At 43.6% G+C, this 18,954-nt stretch overlaps 1 protein-coding gene across 9 annotated transcripts in view; it reads left to right on the top strand.

The window, feature by feature from the left end:
- The window catches only part of SRGAP2 (SLIT-ROBO Rho GTPase activating protein 2), a 242,908-nt gene that overhangs the window by 165,637 nt on the left and 58,317 nt on the right, over positions 1–18,954 (top strand). For all 9 annotated transcript variants that reach the window (XM_070396818.1, XM_070396815.1, XM_070396817.1 and 6 more), the window contains exons 5-7: positions 5,487–5,549; positions 13,002–13,217; positions 13,804–13,932. In XM_070396818.1, coding sequence (XP_070252919.1) covers positions 5,487–5,549; positions 13,002–13,217; positions 13,804–13,932 — 408 coding nt within the window. The remainder of the gene's footprint in view (positions 1–5,486; positions 5,550–13,001; positions 13,218–13,803; positions 13,933–18,954) is intronic.

The raw sequence follows: 18,954 nt of genomic DNA, 5'->3' as shown, positions 1-18,954 counted from the left end.
TCATTATAACATGAAATATCTATTAGTAACTTGAAAAGGCAAATTCAAAGAGATTTGCCATGTAATAAATATTTTTAAATCACATTTTGTTTCTGGCAAGCTAGATTCAACATCTGGAGTCAGGTTCAAGTGTGGAAACCTCTTGGCTGAGATAGAAAAAAATTGATTTTTGAACTAGAAAACTAACTTAAGAAATTCCATTTCTAGTAATGACTGGGATTGGAAGAGTTGTGTTCTGATAGGCTCAGACATCAGATTAAAGCCCACTTTTCTCAGTAGATTGTGGACTTCTAAGCTGTCTGTTTTGTATCGAGCTACATTCCCAAACCACAAGTGCTTGACACATAATAGATGTCCTATAAATATTTGCCAACAAACTGTTCATTGCTCTCCTTAAAATCCAGCATTTTCCCCTTGCCACAATCTAGGAATTGAACCTGCTTCAAATCATTTGATCAGCCGCCTTGGGAGGGCATGTGATTTAGCACCTGTCTTTTTTGGTGGGCTCCAGACCTTAACCCATTTTTAAAAAATTAATTCCACAAGTATAGTATACCCAGTCCTTTTACACATGTGCATAATGACTCACTAATGAATTGTGAAGTGAACTTGTTGAGTTATGACTAACAAAAAAATAGAAAAGAATAGGAAATATCAGAATGCAGTGCCCATAATAAGTACTGTTGTAAATACTTTTACTGGATTTCAGTTTTAAAAATGAATTTTTTAAAATCCTTCTCTGCTTTATTATCAGAGAGTAAAAACACTTCAGGCATCTATTTTGTGGCAACTCCCTGCTCACCTCTCTATAAAAAAATTGCCATTCAGTGGATTTGTATTTGGTGCTACTTTGGGCAGCCCAGAGTATAAGGTCATGACTGGAACATGGTTCCCGAGAGCCATCATGTGGCAGCTTAATCAGTGAGTGACGGTTGCATAGAGGCCTCTGCCTATGCACAGGTGGTGTGGCCCAGGGGAGATCTGGAGTCCTTCCTGGGCTCTGACTTACCCTCACAGCCTCACTCTGCTCCACCTCTTTTGATAAGCTGGGGAGAGGCCAGACACCGTGCCCACCATCACCTAGCACTGGCCCTGGTGCCAGGCAGCCCCTCCTTTCAGCCTTGTCCTCCCCACCATAAGCATTTCCGGCAAACCTCCAGCTCACGAAACGTGGCCTCTTTGAAGAGGTGAGTGCCCCTGAAGTAGTTACTGTGCATCTGGAGGTGCTTCTGCTGCCAGGGGTCCGTGTAGGGCTCCTCTCCCTTTCCTCTGAAATCCATACACACAAATTCAATTTCCAACTTGTTTTTTTAAACAGTTGGTCTCAGAAGTATCTTTGAGTTGGGGAGGGGGTGCTAGCACTGATGGAAGGAAATCTGTGCCCTTGAAAACTCTTTTTTGGAAAACTGCTGGCACAGGCTAATCGACAGAGAAGTAAATGACCCTACTGTTTCTACCTGCTGACAGACTCAGCCTTGGGGTGGCTGAAAGTAGCTCTCACCACATGGCCGAGACATGCCTTCCTCTTTTCTTCCTTTCATACAAATAGGGAGTAGTGTTGTGCCTGCCCAATGACACAGCTCTGTAGTATCTCCCTGATAAGGACTGGTTTTACAACCTTCTCATAATCAGTGTTCTTTGGGAAATGCTAATAGACAAACCCAGCCAAGCTCAGGAAATGTATTGACCCAAAGATGAGTGACCAGCCTCATGCCTCCTTCCATTTCTGCTCCTTTTGGTGAGTGAGAGGCTTTGGCACGTTGGCCTTGCGGAAATGAGGCTGTGTGTTTCGGTTCTGTTGTCCAATGCTGTTATCTGCTGGAAAAGGAGGATTCCCTACCCATTTTGTAAGCACACAGCTGGCAGGAGCTGTCGCAATCTCACCGCCTTCCGATCAGCCCCACCCAGAAGCAGGCAGAGTGGGGGCCCTGAAGCTTGCTCGGGCCCAAACGTTTGTGGTGACTTTCAAAATAAAAGATCTCCGCCGGAGCACACCACTGTACTTCCTGTCCCATAGGGCCAGCTCTGTCAATTGTGTCACGTCTCTTTTCTAAATTTAGGCATCTTTTTTTTTTTTTGAAGCAAAGATTACTATGCAAACATTTAAGAGAAAAACTTCGCCCAAAGTAATTTTTTCCCTTGACTTCTAGTTGGTTTCCTGCAATGTTTAGATGACTCATTCTCTTCCAAGAAACTTTAAAGGAGAGATGCGGGCTGTGTGATAGCACACAAAGATGGCTCTGTAAATTCTCTTTCTTCCCTGCCTACAAACCCCTTGCTTTTTGAATAGAGAACGGAAAGGCTCTACAGTCTTCATTGTCATGCACTCGGCCTCATCAGGTTTTGTTGTTCCCAGGAATAGATGTCCCCCTTGTTTTTGGGTGGGGTCCCCTTGTAGCACCCCAACTCTGACAACCCCTCCAGAGCAGCCAGCCCGGAAGCCCGCCCAGGGGCGCTGGGGCCATGCTTGCCACCAAAGGCACACAGTTAAGGTTTCTGACATAGAGAACGGGTGGCCTTTTTCATCTGTGAGAGGAGAGGCTCTGGCTATTTCCTGCCTCTCTCTATGGGTCAAAATTGCTCCCGATCGCTGGGGGCTTGCTGGCGGCTTTATCTGACACTTGGACTGGGCTAGCGACACGTATGTCCCCCCAGCCCTCAGCCAGAGGGAAGCCTGAAGTCCGCATCACTTCAGCAGACTGTTCAAATAAACAGGGATAATAGTTGAGTCGGTCCTTTTCCAACTAATGGGTAGTACATGAAAGGAAACATCTGCCTGGGCTTAATTGCTGTTTTATTGGTTATGTTTTTTTCTCCCCACCCCGCCCTCCTTCTCTGGGCGCCAAGTTATTTAAGTGATGGGTGAGGAAGAAGGTAGAGGACTGGGAGCTTTCTCCTGTAACCTCTGCCATTTAAACATAAGGAGATGGTAAGGGAGGGTGGGAGGCTGGCTGGGGGAGTTGGTCCGGAGGTGGGAGGGCAGGGCACTTGGAAGTGATAATCATGGTCACTTCCTGGCCTTGTTGCTGACTCTGGGCTGGTTGGTGAGTCATTTCGCCTCACTCTCCTCCTGGGACCTCTGTTCTTCAGTGGAGCTCAGCCGGCCTCACATGGGAAGGAGAGGCTGGTATATGAGCTCCTAGATGAAAGGCATTCTCTCTTGTGGCGTCTTCCAGTGGTTGAGGGCATGAGAGGCACTGGGAATGTAAATTTAAGGCTGGCGAGATAACCTTTGAAGTCATCCATTTTATTGAGCATCTTGATCCCTGAGAACTCTCTGATTATCTTCCACTCTATGGAGTGAAGCCAACCAGCCATACGCTGAAGTGCTTGCTGGTGGTTGACTCTAACACAGACTCAAGAAGCCAGACAAGAGATCATAAAGAACCATAGAATGGCAGAGGTTGGAAAAGACCTTAAGAATTTTTAAGCCAAAGACTTTCGTTTTATGGAAATGAAAACATGGGCCTAGAGCAGTGATGGCGAACCTTTTGAGCTCGGCGTGTCAGCATTTTGAAAAACCCTAACTTAACTCTGGTGCCGTGTCACACATAGAAATTTTTTGATATTTGTAACCATAGTAAAACAAAGATTTATATTTTTGATATTTATTTTATATATTTAAATGCCATTTAACAAAGAAAAATCAACCAAAAAAAATGAGTTCGCCATCATTGGCCTAGAGAGATTAACTGAGTTATCCAGTTCTCTCCGTGATGGTGGAGAATCTGGGAATGTGAGGCTCTTGTGATTGCTAAGTCAGGGCTCCTTCCACCCTTTTCCACACTCCCAGGTATAAAAATTCATGTCAAACCACAACTAAGGTCACTCGTGTTATTTTCCATAATTAACTCCATAATAGAAAAATGGCAAAGTATAAAAAAATGAAAATGACTGATAAAGTTTTTTTCAAAAATTCAGGCTCACTAGAATCAAAGGACTACAAATTACAGCAGGATACCATATCAAATTGTCAAGCCAAAAAAGTGAAATAGCATTCTTATGTTTCTAGTGGTATTTTAAATTGGTACAGTTTTTTTCAAGGGCAATTTAATGGTATAAATAAGTAAATAGTCTTTGACTCAGCAGTGCTACTCCTAGGAGAAAATAATGAAAGGTGTGTGCATAGATTATGTACAAAGTAATTTAATGCAGCATGTTTTATCATAAAAATTTATAAACAATGTAAATGCCCAAGATTAGGAGCTACATCAATATGGTCTATTGTAATGTTATAGGATAACGATAATATGTAAGGAAATGTTCACAACATGTTTACGTGTATAAATTACAGTGTGTATAATGTAATCCTGATCTCACAAAAATTATGGAAGATTAGAAAAATATGTAACAAAGTCTAAAGTGATGGTTTCTTAGTAGTGGAAATTAAGAGTTACTTTTTCTTTTTTGAGGTTTTCTACTGTTTTATGTATTTCAATAAACATATATTCCTTTTGTAGTCAAAAAAATATTCTTAAAGTCATTCATCTTGAAAAAAGACAAAATCTTAAGTGATTATGTGTCTGACATGCAAAACCTCTTTCTTTATTTGCCTGGTAGCTGAGCTGTGCCCAGGTGTGTGATTCCTTCTGGTAGAAGGGCATTGTTGGTATCTGATTTTTAATAGAAAAGAACTAGAAGGAGCTGGTAGAAGATAAAACAATTGCTCCCCTTCTCAGTGACCCAGTGATGCCAATCAGTTTTATTCCCTGCTCTCTTGGGCTTGGCATAAAACACTCAGTATAGAAGACATAACTCTTCCTTTCTGCTTCCTCATTCTTCTCTATTTCTACTAATCTCTCTGTGTAGTTAGATGCCAGTTCTGGGTGGCAGCAGCAAAGAACCTGAGAGCCACCACTACTTGGGATTAACCAGTTGGCAACCCCTTAACATATATTATCAGAATCGAGTAACAGTTCAGCCAATCTCACAATCAGTCTTTATTGAGGTACCACTGCCCTAGAAGTTTAAGATAGAGATAGAGCAAGTAAGAGGTCTAACTCCAAAATAAAATAAAGAGATCTAACTCCTTCCTCTTTGAAGGATTCTGTTTAGTTGGGTACTTTGAAGTCCTTGGATGTTTATATACTTCTTCCCATCTCATCCTATTTTACATCTTACTTTCCTCCACAATTCTCAGGAATGCTTGGCTACATGTCTCCGAGAAAATTTGTTCCACTTAACAACAGTTGCTAGGTAGAATGTGGCTTTCAGACCTGTTCTTTGGGGACCAATTGAAAAACCAAAGGCTACAACCCATTTTCCCTTTGCTAAGCTATAGAAGGGGCACGTTTCATTTTATTAAAACTCTTTGAGTAATCTGACCATAATTGGGTCTGATCGGAGTGGTTATCTGATTTACTGGATTAAATAATGGGCCTTAATTGAGTCTGCGTTATTTGTAGAGCCATTGCTGCTCTTGCCTTTGTTGCCCCCTCCTTCTTCCTTCTGTTTCCCAATTGACCTTCATTCCTCTTTTCTTGCAGAGTAAAGAAGTCGGCCAGCAGCTCCAAGATGATTTGATGAAGGTCCTGAATGAGCTCTACTCGGTAAATCAGATGGGTTGCCTGGCTCTTTAACAAGCAGAGGGGAGCAGCATTTGGCAGCTGTGGCCATAGTTGCATCAGCAATAGAACTGAGCTGAAGTTGAAGACAGTGCACGGTCCCCATTGGGGGTGCCTCCACCCATCTCTTTTTTCACACTCGTATTTTCAAACCTGAATGAGCCAAAAACACTTTTTATCAGCTGTGCCAGCTAACTCTGGCTTTATTTGGGGGATAATCACTAGAAAACAGCCAAGGCTTAGATCACCAGCACAACTGACCCCATTTGCAGCAAACCAGAGACCCCACACCTAAAGGCAAAGCAACACAGCCTGCTTTGCACCAGTAATATGTGCGTGTTGGAAAGGATCTGTGGTTCAAGGGTTTGCATCAGTTCTTGGATTGATCTACCTGTTTGAATCTAGAGTGAGTGCTCTAGAGGGAAGCGTAGTCCTAAATGCCCATAATATGAGAGACCAGTTCAGGCAGAGAGAGCCTTGCATCGACTCTCTGGGGTTGTATCAAGGCCAAACCTCAGTAAAGAGGCAGGCTTCGGGATTGGAGGAAAAAGCACATTCTGTCCTGAAGTGACTGGCGCTTCAGACACGTGATGCCTGTGGCTGGTGCGTGTTTCTTCATGCACTGGGAGGTGGTGGTTGTTTTTCCCCAGCCATGTTTCATTAATTATAATTAAAACACACATGCACACCAAAGAAATTCCTGATGCCGTACAGGGAATATTTCAGTTGTGTAGCTAAGGCCTTCCAGGGCCTCTCCTCTAGCTGAGCTGTGCCAGGCCTTTGTGTCATTCTCCAGGGTTACCCCATCCTGTTTTGGAGGTGAAATTGATTTCCTGTATTTACTTGCTTATTCACTATTTCTCTCTCTCTCTCACTCTCTTCCTTCCTTTCTTTTCTAAGTTCACAGGAAGACAGTCATGGTGACGTGTATCACAGGCATTTGGGATCAGAGAATTCCATATTCTTGATCCCAAAGTCTAGGTGTGGCCATATTGTCATGGCAACGCTTAAGCAAGTAAACAGGGGAGTCATCAGACTTGCCTCCAGTGATGCGCAGTGTGTTTGGAATTCCTGCTCTGACTCTTTGGCTCTGAAGCCAAGTAGATAGAGAGCACCCTTTGGTTTAGCTCCAAGGTTTTCATTTCTCTCAAGTGAAGTTAAGGCTGGTTAGAAATAGAAGTGTGTTGACTTGGACCATTTTCAGACTGGATGAGTTTCCTGAACCCCCTTGTCTTTATAATGCTTTACTTCTGCTCTTTATTTTTAGAGCATCTTCTAGGCACCAAGGAGAGCTATTATTACTCCTCTCTCCTGCAAAGAATTCACTAAGATAGAAAATGACACATGTAATCATTATATGAATCCTTCTCTTTTTCCTATAAACATCTCGGGCCTCTGCAATTCACTGTTTCTGGGGAGGAGTAGGTTGGATCACCAGCAAACCCCAGGCTAAGTCAAATCCAGCGTGCCACCTTTGAGGTACAACAGAGAAAGAACAGTGTCTGGGGATCTGTGAGTGTTACTTACAGCCCTAGATCTAATATGCTAAGATGTTTAAAAAATAAGTCACAGAATATAGTTTGTATTGGAGTGAGGAAGGAAACCCTGACCCTCGCTGTTCTGGTCTGAGGCGTTCAAGCTGGCAGCCTCAGAGAACTGCAGTCTCGGGCACTTCACGCTGGCCAGGGCTGCACTGGCCACTGGATGGCCACAGACAACACAGAACATAAGATCTTCCCACTGGTGCGCAAACAGAGCTGGCTGAGCGTGGCATCCCCTGCCATCAGGTGAATTGAGATACGCTCACAATCAGTCAGGGGCCAGGTAAATATAAATAAAATTTTATATTTTTTGTAGTAGGCAATAGGAAGAGAAAAAAGAGAGGACACTGGAAAGTTCCAGAGAAGGCAGTGATTCTCAAGGAGGGTGGCATTTGACAATACCTGCACACTGGGATGGAGGGGTGCTAGAGATTAGATGTGACTAAAATCCTATAAAGCACAGGACAGCCTCCCACAACAAAGAATTATCTGCCCTAAAATATCAGTAGTACCAAGATTGAAACACCCTGGTCTAGTGAATGAGGCAATCCAGATGCTACCCAGTCTACCACTAGCTGTATGATCTTGGGGGATGCTCTGTGACCCAGGTCTCCACATGCCATGTGCTTGAATGCTATAGTGAAAGGTCCGATGAGTTTGCAGATTCCACAGGCAATTAGAAAGTTCAGAGGATGGAATCATGTTGTTTCTTGAGGGTGAGATAAGCATAGGACTGATGTGAGTAAAGCACCATGGCATTAGGGTGGCAACTATCCCTGTTTGCCTAGGACTGAAGGGCTTCCTGGGACATGAGACTGAACCCTGGGAATTCCAGGGTAAACCAGGCCCATTGGTCACCTACATGGACAGTGTTTCATCCAGTAGTAACCTGGGACCACTGTATGCTGGATTTCGGAAGCTACTTGTTGAGTATTTTCTCTCTCTCTCTCTCTCTCTCTCTCTCTCTCTCTCTCTCGTTAAGAAGGGAACAAGGGAGGGCTTCTTATAAAGAGCTTTCCCCTTATCTGCTCTTTGGGAAGGCATGGAAGGATCTCTTGTTCCAGTGAATCTGTAGGCAGCAGAAGTCACTAGTGGGCATGGGATAAAGGAAATCAGGGTTATAAGGAACCCATCGTATTTAGTGCTTTTCTTACCTTGCATCTTCCTCTTACGGCCATAAGTACTTCTTTTTGGGAGACTGTTACCCAAAGGTTGATAATTTAAGTACTTTTGAACCTTGATGATCCAAGAGGAAGGGCCCAGGTGTTCCCAAATAAAGATGCCTTTGGTAGAGAGGCCGGGACTCCGTAAGTGGCCAGCTGCCCCTCTATACCTTCCTCTTTCCTGCCTGAAGGGCCTTGATTTCCCTGACTTGGCTTCTGTGCCAGGAACTGCTTCCCACAGCTGCTACTCAGAGAGCAATCCCAGTGAGCATCCTCCTGCACGCACTTCCCCCCCTCCCACCCCCATAATGAACAAGCTGGCTAGTTTATAGGCCATGGCATACATAAGTGGTTTTCATTTTCTGACTGATGATCCAGGAATGCCTTTGAAGTCGGAGCACGCTGCTTCCCATCCCAAAGAACTCTGGAATTCTCTGCCTCAGTTTACTCAGGCTGTATCTGGAAAGGCCAGGCAAGCTCCCCACAGGAAGGAGTGTATGTGGGGGCACTAAAGCCAATGGATAGGCTGAGTGGGAAGAGTCAAGGAAGCCCTAGAATCGAGAAAGAAAGAAGAGGTGTTGGGACATGGGGGTCATTGGTCCCCAGAGGTTGATGCTTCTAAGTCCTCCTCTGCTTATAGACCCCTTGATTTGGTGCAGCAGCTGGTCTGCTAGGGAGCCAGGACTGGTATTTAGCACCTGCTCCCTTGAAACAATGTCAAATGATAGCCCCCCAACTCTGCTTGCTTGTGTCTCCAACATTAGGCACTAGGGATATAAAGACATATAAGAGATGCCCCTGAACTCAAGGCACTTAGTTTTAATAGAAGAGACAGAAAAATAGAGTAGGAAGTAAAATACATGCCTGCACACAGGAGGGACATGAAGTCAGGCTCCCTGGAGAGATTCTTAAATTGAATCTTAATTGCCAAGAGCGCTTTTATTGTTCCCTTTTTGTTGCATCTTGTTCTTATTTCATGGTGCAATGTTTTTTCATTTCTCATTGATCTCTCTAGGGATATTATTGATGATTTGTTTTTGAAGGTTTTTTTCCCCTGTATGCTTTGTTTCCTCTACATTTGTTGTTCTGGTCTTTCATATTAGATATTTTCATTAAATGTCCGATAATCTTTAGTTGCCTGCTTATATTTTACTTACTTATTGATTTTAGAGATCGAGGAAGGGGGAGAGAGAAAGAGAGAGAGAGAACAGTTTGTTGTTCCACTTATGTATGAATTCATTGGTTGATTCTTGTATGCCCTGACTGGGGATCTAACCCACAACCTTAGCATATGGGACGACACTCTAACCAACTGAGCCAACCGGCCAGGGCTGCCTGCTTATATTTTAAAGTGAGGCAGCGAAAAGCTGGTGAAGTTCTATGTCAACCTGGCCTTTACTGTAGGATGATCTGACTGGACTGTGTTTGGGGGAAGACCAGTCTTTCTAGGTCTTTGATCTTGGACGGTCAGATTCTCCAGACAGAGCTCTTCTATCTCCCAGCTGTTTTGGGGCCAAGTTGTACAGAGGCCTGGGCCATCTCAGCAGTCCTTTTAGAATTTTCAGTTGCTACTCCTGTTTAAGTTCAGTGCTCCTATCTTCAGCGACCCTGGTGGCCGAGTCCATGGTGCTTGGGGCTAACTCCTAAGGATATAAACCTCTCGTCTTCCACTGGCTGGGGGGGCGGAGGGGCGGGGGGGGGGGGGGCGCGGCGAGGGGTGGATCTGGGAGTCTAACTGTTCTCAGGCCTTCAATCTTTTCTCTTATTAGCTCCACCTTCATCTTGCTGCCAGCATTTCCTCTTGCAGCTTTTGTGATATAAGTCTGGTTGCTTCTTGGCTCTCTCTACTTCTGGTTTAGGGTTCAATAGGTCAGTTACTATTTGTCTCCTGCTTTTTGTCTTCCACTTTTATTCTTATAAATATGCCTTAATTTATACTAAAAATAATAGTAATAACTTTTTCCTATTATTTTAGTGTGGCTTGGAGAGGGAGAACTAAAGACAAACTCAATATTGTGTTTTTCAAAGTAAAGTTAATTCTCTTTGCAGAACTGAGGATTTAGACTTCTTGAATTTTTTCCCTAGTTTGTATTTGCCTCACTACATATCTATATCTATATCTATATCTATATCTATATCTATATCTATATATTTCTCCAAGTCCTCTCTCTCCAATTCTTTTGATATCACTTATACTGAGGTAGCCTTTGGATACCTCAGTTTTCTCTTGAGTTGGAGGAAATGATACTTTTCTTCTCTTTCCATAGAAGAGAGATTCAGTGTCATTAAGTCATTTAGGCAACCACATTGATTATAAAACTACCACTGTCTACATATTCCCCAACTTTGGACAAGAGAAGAAAACACAAAAGAAGTGGTGCTTACCCTTAGGAATTTATAGTTTTTTAGATAGTGTTTTATTATTTTGGGAGAGTTCTTTACATTCTTTAGGGGGAAGGAGCAATATAAGTTGTTAATTTTTATTCCTTCACATGTTGTCTTGTTGGCACTATTCCTTTGAGCTCTTTATTGTCTCTTGTGTTTATTGCTAGTGTTTCCTAATTATTTATTATGCATCCTCATGAAATAGAATATCACTTTCTTAGAAATCATTCACTTTTGACTATTCACTCAAGCTTTTGAATCCCTTGGTCACATTCAGTTGAAAAGAGAGAAAAAGGAGCCTCCTGTCTTCCCTTCGTCACCCCAGAGACCAGATGCCTCTTTCTCACTTCATACGTAGTCAATCTGGAAACCTGGTGGACCATTTGAATTACTTAGAAAGGTTTTTAATGCTCTCGATATTAAATATCATTTCTCCTGTGTAGAGAATATGCAGAGAAGGTCTTATACTTATGGGAAATGATGTCAGGTTCAAAATAAGGTGAAGCTGATTTAAAACATTCTGCATCCAAAATGAGACATTATTTATACTCTAATGTACTTTGATTTTGTAAGTGTCCCAATATTCTTTATTCCTTCCTCTATCACCAGCTGATCTTAAGATATTAGTTTACCCACAAAGTCCCTCTAACCCGGGATTTGTCAACCTCAGCACCATGGGCGTTTGGACCAGTAGTTCTTTGTTGTGGGGGCTGTCCTGTAGGTAGTGTGTTTAGTAACATCCCTGGCTTCTACCTACTCGATGCCAGTAGCAAGCTCCAAGTTGTGACAATAAAAAATGTCTCCAGACAGTACCAAGTACCCCCTGGGGACCAAATTAGTCTTCGTGTGAGGCCACTGATCTTTCTCAAGTCTGTAAATGAAACCAGTTTCTCTTTTCAAGCCTCTCTTGACGAAACTTAACCTTTCCTTCCAATAAGGTCAGCTCTGGTCCCATGCAGAGGAGACACTGCTGCTTGGTGACTAAGACTGTGGTCTTAATGGCCTGACAACCTGGGTTTAAATCCTGATTCTGCAATTTACTAGCTGTGTGACCTTGGATGTGAGAGTTAATCTCTTTACATCTCAGTTTTCTCATCTTTAAAAGTAGAAATAATGCCATGTCTTTCACAGAGTTGTTGTGAGGATTAAATGAAGTGATGTACATAAAGCGCCTGACACGCATGTACTAAGTGGTAGAAATTAAACAAACACAAGTCCCAAGCTTCCTGGCCGCTCAGTTGAGAAAAGGCATTGGACTCCCAGACAGTTGCTTTGATGGAAAATGGGAAAATTGTATCCCTCTCCTTTGATGCTACTTCCTTCCTTTGGCAACTCCAGTTTCACGTGATGTGGATTTTATTCCTTCTCAGGCTCTTACCTGGTTTATTGTGCAGGTTTACAGGTTTCATCCGATTGTTGTCTAGGTCACAGGATTGCTGCAGGGATGAAATGAGAAAATGTGTGTGTAGCACTTGGCACCAAGCCAGGAATATACTAAGTGCTCAGGAAATGATAGCTGCCACTGTTATTGCTGCTGCTTTTCCAATTCCCATGAGAGAGAGTGTTTGATTTGTATAAAGCAGACCGGCCCTGGCCGGTGCTCTCAGTGGTTAGAGCGTTGGCCCCCACACCCAAGGGTTGCAGGTTTGATTCCAGTAAAGGGCACGTGCCTGGGTTGCAGGTTCAATCCTGCCCTTAGTTGGGGGGGGGGGGGGGGGGAGGGGGGGCAGGAGGTAACAGCTCCATGTATCTCTCTCACATCAATGTTCCTCCCCCCCCCCCCCCCCCACTCCCTTCTACTCTCTCTAAAAATCAGTGGAAAAAATATCCTCAGATGAGGATTAACCAAACAAAGCAGACAAGACAGATCCCCAGGATACCAGGCCCGGAGCCTTTTTTTCTTCCCCATTTTATATCTGAAATGTCCAAAAAGTATAGGTTACTCCCTAGGCTGTGCTGCCCTCTTCAGGTTTCTACCCAGGCTTTGCTCTGGGGTCTGAGTGGTGGTGTTGTTTCCTATCTACTTGGCATCGTGAGATGACTAAGGGATAGAAATTACTTGGCCAATATAAAAGAGTAATGATGACAAATAATAAATACAAATAAATAATACATGGTGGAAGACAAGTCATTTTAATAATAAGTCATGTTGGCTCAGTTCAAATCCTGCTCTCCTGTGCTTTAGAGTGGTCTTTAATATATAATATTAAAATCCACTCCAAACACTTAGAATTTTTCCCTTCGAGCCATGAAGACATTGCTAGGTCTGGCTAGGCCTGTTAGTCTGCAAGGCAGAGAACTGACCCTATTGGTTTGACCTCTGGGGTGGGGGCGGGGGTGTCTTGCAGGTCATGAAGACATATCACATGTACAATGCCGACAGCATCAGTGCTCAGAGCAAGCTTAAGGAGGCAGAGAAGCAGGAGGAAAAGCAGATTGGCAAATCGGTAAAGCAGGAGGACCGGCAGACCCCACGCTCCCCTGACTCCTCGTCCAACATCCGCATTGAGGAGAAGCACGTCCGGAGGAGCTCAGTGAAGAAGATTGAGAAGATGAAAGAGAAGGTGGGTGTGCTCCGGCAGTGGTAGGGGCTAGGGAGGTGCATTCTGGAAGTCAGGACTAATCTGAATCTCCCAGTAGGCACAGAGCAGAACAAGGAAGCTCTAGGTTCTTTTAGTGCCTAATCACCCAAAGTGAGTCCTTGATGTCTGCCCAGAAGGAATCTGGCATCTGGAAGAACCTGGGCATGTGAGCTCCTGGATTTTCACCTGTAACAGAGAAACAAGACACGCAGTCACCTTTCCCAAGCCTGGAAGGGGACTGTAGACCTAGGGTTTGGCGTCAGGTGTCAGCTGCTCAGGGGTGGATGTAGTGACACCTCCTTCAAGGTAGCCATGTAAGGAAGGAGAATGGTATTTCATTCCATTCAAAGTGGGACACGCATCTAAAGTAGGGAGCCTCATTAACCTTTCCCGGATTGATCTACATTGTGCCCTTGAATCTCATTAAACAGAATTAGAACCCAATTTAAGGAAGATGCGCATAGGGAGTAGCAGCACAATTGTGGTTCTTGAATGTGCTGTACTTTCATCTTTTAGAGAACAGGCTCTTTTTTAAAAAAGTAAAATTGAACTTTCGTTCCCTTTTCAGCGCCAAGCCAAGTACACAGAGAATAAGCTGAAGGCCATTAAAGCCCGGAATGAGTACTTACTGGCTTTGGAGGCAACCAATGCGTCTGTCTTCAAGTACTACATCCACGACCTGTCTGACCTTATTGATGTAAGTGCTGAAAGCTGGGGCTCCAGGGTGCCTCTTTCCTGGTTTTGGAGGTCTGGTCAGGCGTCCCCAGTTCTATTGCTCAGGCAGCTCAGGTATTTTGAGAACAACCATGAAGAAAGTAGCCATGATCCACCAGGGGCTTGCCATGCCCCAGGTACCAGGTGAAGCACTTTACACTACCTCCCCTTCAGTTCTCATCAGCATCCTTGGAGCAAGACATTATTCTCTCCATTGGTACAGATTAAATCCACGGAGTTCAGATGACTTACCCAGACTTGGCTAATAAGTGGCAGAGACAAAATGGGTACCTAGGTCTGATTACTAACCCATGCTCTTAACCACTATGCTCTTCTGTCTCCCTTAAATCAGCTACTTGCACGTCGAAGTGGCAAGAGCAAAAGCATTAGAATGCCATACCTTACGTTTATAACTTAGTGTTTCTCAGTCTTAGCTCATTTGATTGTCATATCACCCTTTGGGATCAGTTTTACTATCTTCAGTTTGGCAGGCGAGAATTCTAGCACTGAACCACCCATGCACCAACCTATCTTCATTTTGTAGATAAGGAATGTAGGGGTTAAGAGGTTTACCTACCAAAGGTTCGCTGCGAATTAAGGTCCTGTATAGGAAGGCATTCAGATGCCCCTGACACCTGGCTCGTACTTCTTGGTATGTGGCACCAAGTCATTGAGAGAAGCTGGATAGTGGGCGCATGTGTTTTGCATGGGGCAGGCACCAGGGTCAAGTTTTTTGACTTTGGCCTTATGGGTCAGCTTGCTCTCCTGCTGCTTTCCCTCAAACCTTGTAGTGGTTGAGCCTTGCAATTCCTTCCACCTGCCCAATCTGGCCCAATTCCTGAACCAGTCCTGATGGAAGCTGCTCAAGTGTACTGTACACCATTTCTCCCCTCTCCCTCCAGTCATTAGAAGGCGGGGCCTGGACCCAGCTGACTTAGCATCAGCAACCCAGTCTCCAGGGCTTCAGGCAGATCCTGGTCAGTCAGTCTCCTTTCTGAGGCCTGAGGTTTGCCTCTTGCTGGTAGCCGGCAGCCACTGGGCTTGCAAGCCCCTGGCCAGACCTCTCATACTTGCCTGCCTGCCTTGGTTTCTCCACAAACAAACCTACCACACTTCACAATATCATGTGGGGTTCTGGTCTAAGATTTGCCTAACTTGCTGGATTCTATGGGGCTATTTTGGAACTATGCTTTCTCTCCCCCTCCACTCCCCGCCCCACTCTGGCCAACTGAAGAATTAGAGTAGGTCATTGGTACTTAAACCTGGTGTCATCTCAGAGTTGCTTGGGGAACTTTTCTAAAACACAGATTCCTGTCTCTTGAACCAGGGGTTTTTGACTCAGTAAGTTTCAGCCCCTTAACGCCCTGGGTGCCTTTGTCTTCCTGGGTAAGTGGAGCCCTGGTTGCTGTTCATGTGCCTCTTTGTTCTCCCTGCTTGTTGATGCCAATCTGAACACTGTCCTTCAGTGGAGGTCAGAGCCCTAAACAGGATCCTTTCTCCTCCTCAGGGGAACGGCTCCTCACTGGGAGAGAAGCCTGTTCTCAGCGTGAGGAAGAGAATCACTTCTTTCTTACGCTCACTGTCTGCTGCTTATCTCACACTTGGCCAGTCAGACCGCCAGTCCACCACACCTCTGCTCCTGGTCTGTCCTTTTTCTTTTGTCCCCAGGGCAGCTTTGTCAGGCACAACCTTGGCAATCCATGGACCCTCCATGAGATGTTAGTAGGTGTTTTAACATCAGTCTAAGGAGTAAGCTATTTTGTACCTTAGGCTCCTCATTAAATATATCTATTAAGAGCCTGTCTTCACAGAATGCCACCAGAAGCACCATGGAAAAGAAGCCTGCCAGCCCCCTCAGTGCTCAGCTAGGGCATGGGTCTGGGTTACTGTGAGCTAGTCCAGGTTGCTAGCATTCCAGGCCACACAGGTACTAAAGTTGCTTTTGTTTTATTTTGTTTGATGTTGGTTTAGTTTTGTTTTTTCTTGAGGTGGGGACAGATTAATTACTCTCTAAGAAAGGCTGATAACATTTTTGTGTTTTATAAATGTTTTGGTAAATAGTTATTTGAGATGAGTTATTTGTGCTCAGCAGCAGGCACACAAAAGGGAATAAAATAGTTTTGCCCTAGAGGTATTCATAGACATACAGACAGGCAGTATCTACGCAGTGGGCTCACTGCCGCACTAGAGGGAAGCACAGGGCCCCAGGACAGTATTTTTCAGACCTTAGGTCACCATCCATTAGGGAGTCAGACAATCACTTTCATGGGTTGAGTTTTTCTTTTTTTTTTATGATTAAACCAGACTGGAATAGAATAAGAAAGAAAATATCAAGGTATGTCACAGTAGTAAAGTTACGTTTTATTTGGTGAAACTGTTATGTTAGATAAGTATACATGCTTGCACACCCATGAATGTGTATGTGTGTGTGAGAAAGAGAGGGGGGGGGTGGGGGAGAGATGATGTAAGATATATTTCTCACTGTGAGCTAGAGATCAAAAAAAGTTTGAGAGTCTCTGCGCTAAGAACAGAGGAAGATCTCTTAGTCTTAGTCTCCTCTCTAAGCTCGTGAGGACAGGAGACAGGTCTTCTCTTTACCTTAATACACACATAGTACATACATGCAGAGCTTAATACTTAGCTGAGTGCATAGTTTATTCATCGAATGAAGAAAGGAATAGAAGGAGAAAGAAGATGATGATTTCCTAAGCCAAGATTTTTTCCTTTTTGTGCCTTTTAATGTTTTGAGATATAATGTACCTACAATAACTGAACTTAAGTGTTACATGTTCAAGATAAATTCGTACAGTCTTGTAACCCACATCTCTGTCAAGATATAGAATATTTCCATCACCTTAGAAAGTTCCTCTTTTCTTTTCCCAGTCAATTCCCCTCCCCAAGGCCACCACTGTTCTGAGTTCTTTCACCATGAATTAGTTTGACCTATTTTAGAACTTCACAAAATGGGATTATAGAGCAGATGCTTTTTTATAGCTGGCTTCTTTTGCCCAGCATGATGTTTTTGAGCATCATCTACGTTATTGCATGTGTCAGTACTTCCTTTTTCTCGCTGCTCTTTGCAATAAAAATGGCCGAAAGGATGCTTTGGCAGTGAACCAAATGGAGTGAGTGGTGAGTCTGGGTACAATGGCATTCTGATCTTGACAATATCCAGAACTTGCTTTAAGACATGGGATGAGTCTTATTCCAGTCTGTGCCATCTGTGTGATGCCTTCTTCCTAGTGGGTTGAAACTCAGTGTGTGCTGCAGATAGTAAGGATGCAGAAAGTTCTTTTTGTTGATGTCAGTACATTGGCACAAGGACTAGCCTTTGCCTGCTTTTTATAATATAGTATAAAATTTAAACTCAGACTGTAGCAATCCATGTGAGGCATCTGATACACACCAGGAAAACCCAACTTTAGGCCATAAGGACATTTATTCTGAGCTGACTTGATGGAGTCTAAGGACTGTAGGCTCGTTGGAATGTGATGTTCCTCCCCCGTACTCCTGTGGCTCTGTCGCCCCAGGAACAGATGGATGAATGAAGAACAGGGCATTGTTCTCATGCATAGCTGGGGTGTTGCGCATGCTGCGTCCATCGGTGGAGAATCTGTGACATCGTGTGCACCCAAGTCAAACATGAGGGAACCCAGCTTTCTGGACAGGAAAGTTTATGAAGGGCAGTTATTTTTCTCTTCTGTGTGAGCTTGAAGTGGGTGTTATTATACCCACTTTTTTTCCTAGGCCTTCTCTACAGTCTCAGGTTTCAACTGGTAAAGGGTTAATGAGCTGTCAACTCATGTCATCACACATCTGGATGGGCTATCATTAAATTCTTTTTTTTTTTTTTAAATCTTTATTGTTCAGATTATTACATTTGTTCCTCTTTTTTCCCCCCATAACTCCCCTCCTTCCAGCTCCCACCCCACCCTCCACCCTCACTCCCCACCCACTGTGTTCATCCATAGGTGCATGATTTTTGTCCAGTCACTTCCCGCATCTCCCACACCCCTTTTCCCCCCAAGAATAGTCAGTCTATTCCCTTTCTATGTCCCTGATTCTATTATAATCACCAGTTCATTCTGTACATCAGGTTATTTATTCACTTGATTCTTAGATTCATTTGTTGATAGATGCATGTTTGTTGTTCATAATTTGTATCTTTACCTTTTTCTTCTTCTTCCTCTTCTTAAAGGATACCTTTCAGCATTTCATATAATACTGGTTTGGCGGTGATGAACTCCTTTAGCTTTTCCTTATCTGTGAAGCTCTTTATCTGACCTTCAATTCTGAATGATAGCTTTGCTGGATAAAGTAATCTTGGTTGTAGGTTCTTGGTATTCAGCACTTTGAATATTTCTTGCCATTCCCTTCTGGCCTGCAAAGTTTCTGTTGAGAAATCAGCTGACAGTCGTATGGGTATTCCCTTGTAGGTAATTGAGCCTCTTTCTCTTGCTGCTTTTAAAATTTTCTCTTTGTCTTTTGCTCTTGGCATTTTAATGATGATGTGTCTTGGTGTGGTCCTCTTTGGATTCCTTTTGTTTGGGGTTCTCTGGGCTTCTTGGACCTGTAAGTCCATTTCTTTCTCCAGATGGGGGAAGTTTTCTGCCATTATTTCTTGAAATAGGTTTTCAATATCTTGCTGTCTCTCATCTTCTGGCACTCCAATAATTCTGATATTAGTCCGCTTAAAGCTGTCCCAGAGGCTCCTTACACTATCTTCACACTTTCGGATTCTTTTTTCATTTTGCTTTTCCAATTGGGTGTTTTTTGTCGAATCTTTGGTTTGATTCTTGTGCTCCTCTGGTCTGCTATTGGGTATAATATTCTTTATTTCAGTCCGTGTATGCTTACTTTCTAATTTCTTTATCGTAGCATCGAGGGTCTCATTAGTTTTCGTGAGGCTCTGCACAAATTTATGGCAAGCCCTCAAAATTGCGATTCTTAGCTCCATATCCTCCATTTCTGTCATGTTTTTTTGTCTCCGCATCTTTTATGCTTT

The sequence above is a fragment of the Myotis yumanensis genome, unplaced genomic scaffold (genome assembly GCF_028538775.1).
Source record: "Myotis yumanensis isolate MYYU_CA2020_CCGP unplaced genomic scaffold, mMyoYum1.0.hap1 SCAF_17, whole genome shotgun sequence".
In the NCBI taxonomy this organism is placed as follows: Eukaryota; Metazoa; Chordata; class Mammalia; order Chiroptera; family Vespertilionidae; genus Myotis; species Myotis yumanensis.
The sequence above is the reverse complement of the archived record's forward strand: the minus strand, read 5'-3'. Positions and strand labels throughout refer to the sequence as shown.